The sequence below is a fragment of the Chelmon rostratus genome, chromosome 1, assembly GCF_017976325.1.
Source record: "Chelmon rostratus isolate fCheRos1 chromosome 1, fCheRos1.pri, whole genome shotgun sequence".
In the NCBI taxonomy this organism is placed as follows: domain Eukaryota; kingdom Metazoa; phylum Chordata; class Actinopteri; order Chaetodontiformes; family Chaetodontidae; genus Chelmon; species Chelmon rostratus.
Genome location: NC_055658.1, coordinates 25497159 through 25509513, shown reverse-complemented (window position 1 = coordinate 25509513; position 12355 = coordinate 25497159). Strand labels below are relative to the sequence as shown.

General features: G+C 42.8%; 1 protein-coding gene across 1 annotated transcript in view; it reads right to left on the bottom strand.

The window, feature by feature from the left end:
* Positions 1 to 11993, bottom strand: part of LOC121603868 (protein kinase C-binding protein NELL1-like) — a 233413-nt gene extending 221420 nt beyond the window's left edge. Inside the window, exons 1-2 of the mRNA XM_041933140.1 lie at positions 11945 to 11993; positions 11272 to 11400 (exon numbers count right to left, since the gene is read on the bottom strand). Coding sequence (XP_041789074.1) covers positions 11272 to 11400; positions 11945 to 11993 — 178 coding nt within the window. The remainder of the gene's footprint in view (positions 1 to 11271; positions 11401 to 11944) is intronic.
* Between the last annotated feature and the right edge of the window lie 362 nt (positions 11994 to 12355).

Genomic DNA, 12355 nt, shown 5'->3' with positions numbered 1-12355 from the left:
TGCAGTCAGAGGGGTGGAGGTATAAATAGCAACAACACGGATGCAGGAAAGAATGAGACCTCACTGAAACCTCCCAGTGTCTCGCCAATTCACTACAAAACTGCAGCAATGGTGCAGCCTGCAATGAAAACAGCACAACTGTTTAGGCAACGTGCTGCTCATTTTATCAAGATTCAGAAATGTGTCATCACCTATTTCTCCCCCTGGAACCACCTGCTGTCTCATTTCACTGCAGAATCTGCAACTGGGAGCTAAATTTAGCTCTTTAATTTTCCATTTTCCTTTTTTTTTTAATTTGGTTGCATACAGCTTAGTCTCATCTCCACCGTGAGAGACAGATCTGTTCGAGTGGAGCCAAACCTTCTGCCTGCTCGATCGCCTGACACAAGCATGATAACATTTCACTGGGGCACATCAAAGATTGGCATATTTTGACTCTCTAAAACAGGAGTAACATGCACAGTGCTGATATGCTCAGAAGAAAGGAAACCTGTGGTGAGACGTGGATTTATCGGCCTGGCTTGTTAACCTTCTACCCTACCTTGGTTAGCCTGAGGGTAACTCTTTCATACTAAAAAGACATAAAGGCCAACATTTTGGTACAAAGTATTTGTCTTTTGATTTACTGTCAAGAAAGTCTATCTGTGGAGAGACAGATATGACTAGCCTTCAATTCAATCATGAACTCAATCACTAGTGTAGAGTCGATGGATTAAATCCCAGTTGGTACCAAAATGGCTACCAAATGCATTAAGGGAAAACAGAGATTGAAATGGAACTGACTCATAAGGTAGCACAGAAGATGCAACAAAGAGCTACAGCGCACGAAGCTGCAGCCTCTGCACCAGTTAATGTGTTTATAATTTGGACTCCAGGTTTGATTTTCTAGCAAAGAACAGCGCGTAAATTGAACACCAGGACAGTGGCAGGCGGCTGTTCATTGTGAATGGGACCTGGCGTTGCAGCCTGGCACCACCCGCTGAGCTACAGTGATTTAAAAGGCGCCCAGCGGCACAACAGCGGAAAGTTGAGAAAATCTAAACTTTATGCAAATGTCCTCTGATGCAATGCGAGCAACAGCCCGGCGAGAGCAAGTCGCGCTCCTTTAAACGCCCGCAGAAACAGAGGCACAGACTTGTTTACTAATCCGCTCCACAAGAGGTGTTGGGATCACATCCAGCGCAGATACAGGCCCACAATGCCAATCGCTCCTGCCAGCTCCAGCATCAATGCGGTATTAAAACACTTTCAACAATGCGTAACACAAGGTAAGAAAAAAGACCCCAAACAAAGCTTAGGAGACCAACTGTGAAGCAGGAATGAACTTCTTCCTCATGTGTAGCGCGGCTGCTACATCAGAAGTTGGGGCGGTGTATGTAAATTTCCTGCTTAATGCGGGATACCCACAGAGCTACAGCTTCATGATGGGCCGGAGACTCTCTCTCACCTTGTGTTTGGACTGAATGTGTGGATGCAGAGTTGCAGTAGTGAGCCTGAAGCAGAGCTGTCTGCTCTGCTGCAGTGCTGATCACCATTTCTCACACAGCAGCTCTATTTCCATGTCTACGAGGAACATAAACAACATGCTAACTCTACATTTTTGGTAGCATCATGACAATATATATAAACTCTGGTTTCTGTCAGGCAACTAAAAAAAGAACACACTGGCCCACCTTAAAACATTTAAGGTAACAATTTGAATGGATCTCCAACTCATCCATATCCAGTGAGATTTTTACAGTTACACTAACTGAATTAGTTTAGTACAACAAACATGATTTGTTTTGCCTCTACAAGCCTAATTAAGCTGAACCAACAAAGTGGTCAAATTACTTCATTTAAGTGATTATGCTTCCATCCTTCTCAGAAATGTCCATGCAAATTTTGTACCTTCATTTGTTTTAGTAACTTATTTCACTTCAGTCAGAATACATTACACATAGAAATGCCAGTGACTGTTTATTACAGCATAACATCAGGGTCAAATTATGCTTTCATTAATCAATTTAATTTTTAAAACTGCATCTGTGCAGAGCATTAACATGCCAGCATTCAACGACACTTGAATAGAAAAATAAAACAGCTAAAAGAGTTTTAATCCAAACTGAAAGTGTGTTCAGGAATTCCAAATGAAGACACTGAGCCTGGCATTTGCAGACTTTTACCTGGAAGTTGGCCTTGGACAAAGAAAAACAACAATATTTTTCCATTTATTAATGTGGATTGGAAATGTATTCTCATCACAACTAACGCTTCAGAAGCTCCTATTTTCCAGCTGTATTCACAAACTCCAGGAATCATTTCTTAGAGAGTGGTAACATGTTCCATGTTCTCCGTCACTTCCACTTCCCCACAGTCAAAATCTCTGCATGCACAATCCCCACGTCACCATTTCAGACCAATGATCTTTCTTCCCACATTCCTGGAACCAATCAGTCTCTTCACGCTGTTCTTTAGATATCAATGCAGTCCTGTCAGCCTTACTGCTACGCAACCCACCGCCTCTCCATCACCACAACGACAGTGGAGGTTCAAATGAAATTTTCCATCAACCACCTGCTGCCTTTCCTCCACCACCACCAGCATCTAGACTCTGCGGGATCCTGTCTTACATCCAAGTCCGCACACACCATCCCTACACAGAGAACGGATCGTTGGGGTGAGACAGCCATCAATTTTCACACAAGTCTGTAAGTTGTTGAGACATCTGGCTGACAGTGGAGGCAGCAACTGTTTTTATCAGTTTCCTAATCAGAAACCTGTTAATAATGTGTTTACATGCGCACACAGCATTTGGTGACGTATCAGATCAAAGCAGTTACTCCACACTCCCTGGTGGTTGGGATATGACAGAGATGAAAATATACTCCATTGCAGATAATTAGACGCTCTTCTATTCGGCATATTCGGGGACGGTAATCAATGTAATCAGCAGTAATCGCCATGCCCTGCCTCAATTCAGGCTTAAAAACTTCAGGGAATAATTTTCCCATCAGCAATTAGAGCCCATCATTATTTCATCTCTAAACACTTTTGTAGTCTAGACTGATGTATTGTTACAGGAAACTTGTCTGCGTCTGCCTATGTCTCTACTTTGGTCAAAAAGGCATCAACAAAGTTCTATCTTAGATCTGCTGTCATGTGATTCAGAGTTATACTATTCCCAGATTCCCTTTTGACAACTGCAAGACAAGTACTGTCAACCTGTTGCATTCTCTTCTGTTTAATGTGCAAGTGGAGAGACAGATAGCTATCTTACTGCTAGCTTGCTGAGAAAAAGTGACAATCGTGTCTTTCTCAAAACAGAATACGGTTTTTGGTCTATTTCCTGATCCTGTGAATATAGAAATATTTGTGATTCCTTATCTATGATTTACTTTATTCCTAATTAATCAGTGCAAAATGAAAGACTGACAACAAAACCTGATGTTTGCTGTTTTGGATCAACTTTTAATATAAGAAATGATTTCTTTTATTAGGCTCAATTGTAGCTGCGCTGGAAGTATAAAAAGTAATTTCATGTCAAATGTTTTAAAATTATGGATTTTTTTCAATTAACCAGGTAAATGAGGAGCAAAGTGGCAGTGAGCATAGAGCACAGGTGAGAAAGGTACTATTCTATTGATTTTATTGTCAGAAAAATCCCATAAAATGATCCAAAGCAACAATGAACATTTAGCGTTTTTGCGCATGCGGCTAAAGCATGGTGGCCTGGCCCCTGCCTGCTTTTAACACGATGCTATCTCTGCACAATGTTCAGTCAGTGCATCAGGTGTGTACGGCAGAACTACTGATACGTTCATGACCAACGGAACACTAACAAAAGGCATGAACCCTCAATCATTCTTGAAAGCATGAGTAGGCAGAGAAACAACATGGAAAATGAAGCCCTAGATGGACTTTTCTGACAGGTGGAACTACCTGCAGCTACTCAGAGCTCACAGAACTTCATGATGCCCAGCACCAGTGCAGTCAGAGCCCCGAGGAAATGCCACATGCACAACAAACTATATATTATATATGTACTATTTATTCCTGTAGCTCTAACTATGGAAGTGCAATTGACTGACTCTTACAGCTGAAGATACCTGGATGTGCTTAAAGCAGTTTTTGTAATAAATAGTCGTGAATGTCAGGTGACTGGCCTCGCATTGGCTGCGTTGAAATAGCATATTTATCATAAGAGCTTTGCAGGGTTTTTGCCGCTCATTCACACGCACGTCTACTGCAGCCAGCCACCACACAGAGTGCTGGCCCGAACACTGGGAGCAATGTGATGTTGGGCATCTTCGATATGCTGACAGGAGGAGGTGGGGATCGAACCGCCAGCCCAGTGACGAGCGAATGACCCGCCCTAGCCCCCGAACCACAAACTGGTGTGGGAAGTTTGAAAGTATTGAGCCAGACACATGGCTGTGGCCTTTTCATGGGTTTTGTTTCTAAGAAAACTACATATTCATCCTTTAACCTTGAAGGTTAACAGCAAATCTTGTAAACTTTGCTCAAAGGTGAGCTCAGTCTCTCATACAGTATGAGGTTTGCCTACGTAGCACACATTGTCAGGTTTTTCCAGACTTCTGCCTTTAAAATAATTCTTTGTCTTTTTTAACCTTTGCTCTGGAAGCTTGGGTTCTCTGTGGCTCTGTTAGTTGTGCAAAGTTAACTGAAAAAAACACATGTTTTCTATGTGTCAAATAGAACTGGCCTTGGTTCACTAACTATCACCCTGCCACAGCTCACCTTTGTAGCAGGGTTGGTAATTGAAATTTAGAGTGTTCCCATGATGTTGACCTGCTCCTCCTCCTCCTCCTGTGGTTCTGGTCGGTGTTTTGCAGGGCAGAGTGGTAAGACAGCAGCTGATTACTGTGTGTTTTCTGTCTTTAACAAAGCGCTAGCTGTACTGGAGGCCCTTTGTTCGAGAAACATTCAATTTTTCTTTTCAACTGTGAGCAATCGCAGAAATTGAGTGATTACGGAGACACCTATTTTAGCTTTCACAATATATGCTTTCCCTTACAGAAAGAAGTGCTCTACAGCAGAGGAGGCAGCTGCAGCCACTTGTGGGCTGATCCAGGAAAGATGTTGGATGGGAGACCTCTGCGATGACCTCTGTTTTTACCACTCTGCTCTGTGTGCTGCAGTGGAAACTCTGAAATGCTCCACAAGTTTTAGTCTTCAAATTTTGACTTAAATCTCCCGTATAACTGTAGGGTTAAAATAATGGTGTTCTGAACTCCGAACTGACTTTCTTGATATGCATCCAGGTCATAGCGTCACTGATGCCAGCCTTGAGAATTCAAACTTCAGCAACCAGGTCTTACACATGCAAACTGATGCCACAGCTGGAACACACGGCTTAAAATTGGGATAATAATTGGCAACATTGCATTTGACCAGAAGACATTCAAGTGGAGCCAGAACCAGATTAGACAAAATTATGTTTTCAACTCAATTTTCCAGAGATAACACCATTTCTAAAAAGGTTAGAGTCTGCTGATTTGCTGATTTATTCATAAAGGCTAACAACAATCTGCTGATTCTGGTCAAAAAAGGGGCACTTCATGTAGATTTGTAGATTGTAGATGTAGATTTGGACATTTTCCGCTTTGCATTTTGTGAGAAAGAAATGCTATATGATCCTCAGACCCCTAACGCAGCATCAAGGTAAGTGATTCCTTTTTATAACAACACTTTGCTGCATCACAAGCTGGATTTCCATCCAAATGTACAGCAAATTTTAAGCAAATTTCAAGAAAATAGGCAAAAGAAAATGAGAACGAATGCTTGTTTCCATCCACAACCCTTATGAAAATATGAGCTGTAGGTTGATGGAGATAAGCAGTAGGTGGCGTCAATCCAAGTCAGAAAACCATTATACCATTGCAGAATGAGAGGGTGCAACAAGTTGATGTAATTATAAGAGCGCAAGTGAAACCACCCTGAGCAAGAGTAAAACCTTTCTGCAATACTGAGCAAGTTTTTTTCAAATTGTGCCATTTCCATCAACCATTTCTGATGCTGTGCTTCTAAATGCACATAAAAATACATTGATGGAAAGCCGGCTATAGGCTATAACTGTTTCACAATACAACACACAGTAGGTATCCCACCCACATCACATGCAGCAGCATTTAAGACAGAATGTCTATGTACGGAAAAAATAATTTAACTATTGTCAACTACATCTAAAGCATGCATTCAAGGAATTACATGAGTGACTCATTCCTCATTTTGGGAAATATGCTTACTCCCTTTCATGTCAAGAGTTAGATGATAAGGTCAGTATCGCTCTCACATTACATCTACCAGTTCAGTATGACGCAGGGGACTGGATATGGTTAAACCTTTAAAACAGCAACTTGTTGTTTCTACTCCTCAGTTGTTGTCCAGATTAAAAAACATAACATGTTAACTAATGAGCCTCTCCTGATATCACAATAAGGCAAATAAACATATTGGTCAAAATCAACGATTCCTTTGTTGGTTTCAATTGATATTTGATATTAGGGATGCTGATTTCAGTTAATTTCACTTTTCGATAGCCCAGCAGCCATTAACCAGTACTAAACCGTAAATGGCTGTTAATGGTTCGTCCTTACCTTACCAAGCCCTGTTCCCAGTCAGCACTGATGAAGTGATGCTAGCTGTGATGTAGTTTCTCGTTTATTAGAGCTGTCCAGCAGTCGGTGGTCCAGCTTGTCTGCCCTGGCTAGCTCACCCTTATTCTACTCAAGAGTATTTCTCAGTCTGTTTAGTCTTGAGGTCTTTGAATCCTCTACCACACTGACTGGCGGCACCACACCAACTGCATGATGGCCTCAAACCGGAGTGCATCACACCGTGTGTGTGTGTGTGTGCATGCAAATGAACCTATAGGCCGACATGCATAACCGGTCAAAAATATCCTCAGCAGTCATCCTGAGGGCTATTCAGAGCCTAGACTCTTTTAAATCAGGACTGAAAACTTTTTTTATTCAGAAAGGCCTATAAATGTTGATTATGAACTGATTTTAAGCTGTTTATTGTTTTCATTGAGCTTTTTTTTTTGTTTAACTTTTTAACTTTGTAGCACTTTGAGATCCTGCCGATGAAAAGTGCACTACAAATTAAATTTATTAGATTATTATTATTATTATCATTATACCTCATTGTTCTACATCAATGTGTCGGAACGAGAAACAAGCTCTCATTCTGATACTGAGGGAGTAACACCAACACCTGACATCTGTACTTGATGTTTTAGACATTTTAGACATTTGCTCTGCAATTAAACTCCACTGTTTGCTGGACATTTCTTGATGTACCCTTTACATGTTACATGCAATTCACAAGGATAACAAAAACTATGCATCTAAAATAACAGATGCACTGCAGATCAGCTGTAGCTCTTTATTGGACAGTGTAAAGGTGTCTCAGACTGAATTTCTGCTTTAAATGAGGTTGGGGAAAAAAGTTTTGATTGGAATCGACAGGAGGAATCGATTAAACGCTAATTAAGGACCGTTTCAGTCCTAAATCCTGACTGCAGAGTTGGTACACCTTAAGAATAATTGGCCTAAAAGGCTGATGGAGGCGTGTTTATAGATCTCAGGGATATCAGGATCAAGGCTGTGTTTGTTGTTGCCATTTAACTGTTTAACATTAATGATTTTGAGTAAGCGAGTCAATGAAGAACAGAGGGATCTGTACTGACCAGGCAGGCTCAGATACCTGCGTCCCCGACATGTTGCGTAAGTTTCTGTTCGTCTTGACATTGCTTCTCTGCAACCTACGTTCTAAAAGGTTGGAACATTGTGTAAACCCTGAATAAAACAGAATGCGCAAAGGCAATATATTTCCAGTTTTACCTCATCAACTTCAATGGTTTTTGTAAATATCTGCTTATTCTGAATTTGATGCAGCAACACACTTCAAACGTTGCCGTGACGGTGGTCCTGTGAGGCTGCAATGCTCCTGACAGCATCAACAAATAAAATCTCTGGATGGGTGAGAAAAGAGCACTTTGCTTCTTCGCAGATTTTTATCTTCATACAGTGGTGCAAAACAATTTAAAGTTTGTCCTGAGTGTGGCATTAAGGGAAAGGTCATGTTGTTACCTAAATCAAAGGGCTTTATCCGGTGTACAGTGGTCATTTCAGGACATCTCAGGCTTAGCTAGTCTGGCTCATGTCTATATTGTGGGACTTGGTTGCTTTCATCAATGTAGCCTACACATTCATCCAAAACAGACCCATGAAAAGCTTCTTATATATGGTGTGCATTCATACAGCAAAAAAACAAACAAACAAACATGATTCGAAAGGACTCTGCTTAAACAGACCAGAGGATAATTAGATGCTCCTCAAAATGAGGTCAACCCACACACATCCAAATAGGGAGAGGAACACCAAAACTGGAAGCAGCATGATGTGGCACCAATTAATGAGCAATCACAGCTGGACAGAGTAGCAATATGTCATTTCCCTCAAACTCTGCATTTCACTCTCCTGGTTTTGAGTCTAAAACACACTTTTCTCCTCTGATGAATATGATGTACCTAGTGATCAGAGATGATCGTGACTTTCAATACAAGAGGCCCCATCTGATCAAATTAGACTGAATATAATTTGGATGTTGTCCAACTGAGGTCCTGAGCCAGGTCTCAGATATTAGGAACCAAGTGGCCCCCGAAAGACGTCTAGTTCAAGCCTTGCCTCCTCATGCACATGGGTTGTTAGGCTAAATGCTTTGTGCTAATCGAGAGACAGAGGGTCCTTTCTGTGGGAACCAAGAAAGTCTCTACCACATCTCATGGTAATGCAACAGAAAGCTGTTCAGGTATTTGACAAAATGTCATGTTTGCTTTGCAGAGGACTGAGCACCCTTTAACAGTCTGATGACAGATCAACAGACCCAACACATACCCACAGGGAGATACCAAAATACAAACTGATAATTATCATTAGAAGAATTTTCTATGTCTCTGTAATGAGGCTGACAATCTGGGTTCCAATGTAGGATGAGAAAATAGGTCAGCACCCTTCTGGACAAACTAACTTTATTCAATCCATCACAGTTCCCACGATTGTGAGGAATCCTGCTGACGAAATGTGCAAAGTATAACTAATATGTTTTTGTTCGCCGCTGTCATTGCACAGTGGGGGATTATAAGCATCTTTCTGTCTTTTCATCACAAGGTTGGATCACATCCAGATAAGGACCTTTGAGTGGAGGCTGCACTTGTCTGCCTTCCCCAAACTGGCTTTCATGAAGTGCACTGGTGCATCAGTGTGGTGACAGTTCAAGAGAAGAGATGCTGAAATCTATTTTTTAATGTCAGCCATCTGTTGTTTGTAAAATCACTGGGTGTCCGGGGAGACTGGTCCCACTGTCCAGCCACAGACACAGCCCCCCGACCCTCACTCTCTCTCAGTGCCACTGACACTAATTATCACATTATCACATTGCCATTTTTTTCCAGCCTTTTAAACAGCATCACAATATGTTCCTCCACAAGTTATGCAATCCAACAGATGAAATATGGTATTGAGCTCAATGCACAACATGATTACATACACCATACATAAATCATCATGAATAATCACTGACCCAATCAGCCACACAGGCTCCTGCACTGCGTCGACGAAGACGGGTAATCATGGACTGTTTGTTGCCATCGCTTATTCGAGCATTAGCCTTTCTATTTTACAAAAAGCCTGGTAAAATTGAAACTTTGGCTGCAGTTGCGCTGTGGAGCCATCTGGGTTACAGGGCCATGAAAGCAGCGCAGGGGTGGGCGAAGTGTTAAATAGGTCAAAACACAAGCATCCTCTCCAGCACTGACATGTCCAGTTTCCCCCACTGGATTAGCCTCCTGTTTCCCACACTATCTGGCTGCTGCGCCTCGACCCTGGGAGCCTGGAAACCGTAGGGAGAGCAGCTTGGAGTGTGTGTGTGTGTGTGTGTGTGTGCGTCGAGTAAAAAGTGAGATTGCGTATCCTGCATGGCCTCCAGCCTTGAATCTTGGATAGCTTCACCTCTGGGTGAGCCGGCCAAGCTGTCCTGCCTTCATTCATACGGAGCCAGTGGCACACCGAGCCAAGCACTCTAGAAAATAAAACCACACGCACACGCACACACACACACACACACACACACACACACACACACACACACAAAGCACTACCACTCTGCCGGTATAAGTTTCAGCACCCAGTTCTGCTTATTTGGGATTCAAGCTGCTGTTGCTTGTGCCAGTATCTTTGAATTTGAATATATCCTTGCCAGAGAAGTAAAAAAGACTCAGTGTTTGTCCCCAGCATTGTATTTCCATGCAGGTTGGACCAGCATTGGTCCATCAGGACACAATAAAACTCTCCAAAGAGAATTTAATGTGAGTCTCATATGTACTGTATTTGAATATCAAGCTATCAAATATAGCTAAAGGACTAAAGTAACTCAATTAGTTGAAAAAAAATCTTAAAAGTGACAACATTTTTCATCACAGGTTGTCCCGGCAGCGAATCCCACGGCAACAACGAATACCTAAAAAGTCTCTCATCCAGTGGTCAGGCATCTTCCCCTCTTACACATTCTGTCCCACTCTTTCCTCTTTCTACTTCTTCTCTCTAACAATTCAACCTCTGCCGAAAGCTGTGGGCACAACAGGAAGAAGCGGAACCAAATATTGCTGAGTCCTCTTCAGAGTGTAGAGAAGACAGCAAAGTTATCCTCCGACAGTGGCAGCACATCTCAAACACCTTCAGCAGGATTAATGTGGATATTATATATACTATATAGGACTACAACATTCATCTACAGTTGACAGATACTGTTTCTCTTTCTCTTTAAGGCTCTAAACATTCCAGCCACATACTATGAGCTCCCTTAGGGTCCTCACACTGTAATATCTATTAACCACCAGTTGTTGGGATCGCACAGACGTGGATGTCACGGGAAACAGCCGTAGTGTTGCAGAACTCATGCACAGACAGTGCGCCCAAGTGTGTCCAGAAGGAGCCCGAGCATCTGCTGCCTGGGACAAATTAAATGTGGAGTAATTATGAGAGGAGGCTCCCCGGAGTGTTCTGCCTCAGCATCCCTGCTAATGCTGTGCCACCAAAAGGTGTGGCGCTGCGTGGCTTCGCTCACACCAACTAATGAAACAAAGAGCGTATGTGCGTGCGTGTGTGTGTATGAGTGTATGAGCAGCCACGACAAAGAAGACAAAGACAATTCTGAACTTGAGCAGCGCGACTAATGTTAAAGAAATCGCCAGCGTGCGTGCGTTACCTCGAAAAAGGAAGGCTTTGCTGGTGTTGTGAAGCCCCGCCACTTGGGTAATTCCATAGGTGGCATTTGCCAGGTCAAGTTCATTGATGATATCAATCTGGTAGTCTTGATCTGATCCGAAAGCCAAAGCTGAGGGAGAGAAATGAAGGTTAAAAGATGGTGTGAAGCGGTGGGTTCACCGCCTGCTGAGAGGATTAAAGCTGACAGGCTTTTAACTAAAATCCTAATTCGTTTTACAAACAGAGATGATCAGCGCATTTGTGCATTCCACTACTTGAATGACTGGTTGTGGCAAAAGTCACGCAGTGTTGATGCAAACGCAGGGAATTGTGAACGTTGCCCACTAAAATGCACCGTGCCTGCCCGCAGCCCACACCTGTGTTCTCCTCCTCGGGCTGTAGGCGCACCGTGCGCACACGTTTAGGTAAAAGGTGTTGTCTATTCCACCTCATCTGCAACGCGGTTATTTTCAAAGATTAACTCTGCAAACTGCACGTGATTAAAAAAAAAAAAAAACAACGCGCTGCAGTCCAGAGACACTATAAAAAATAATGAGACATGCTTGCGCGCAAGGTGCAGGAGGAGCTGAGGAGCGTAAAACACGTTAAGAAGCGCGTGCCACTCGCAACTAATTCCTCAGTGCATCACAGGGTGCCACGAGGCTTGTGCTTACCTGGTTTGGTAAAAAAGAAAAGGGATAGCAAAGCCACGTAAATATCCATTTGTGTTGGAGTTGCGCTGTACAGAGTCCTCAGTCGTGCGCTCCGCTGCGTATCCACACTAACCCGCTCAGGTCCGTCTGGCGCTGTGCGCTGCTCTCACTTCGCCTTGATGTGGAGGAACGGAGGAACGGTCCACCACACAGGAGCAGGGGTTTCCTCACTGCAATACCGGATCAGTTTATAGTGATTGAGTGCGTCCAGTCGGTCACCGCACGGCATCAACGGCAACGAGGGTCTGCGTTTATTCAGAACATCTTTGAAACTAGACTGCAGGCGAAAAAAATGAGAATATTCTCAAACATCAACCTGTAAAGTTCCCCCCGTTCAGACCACAGAAACTTCCAATTTTGGAGGTGAGAAAA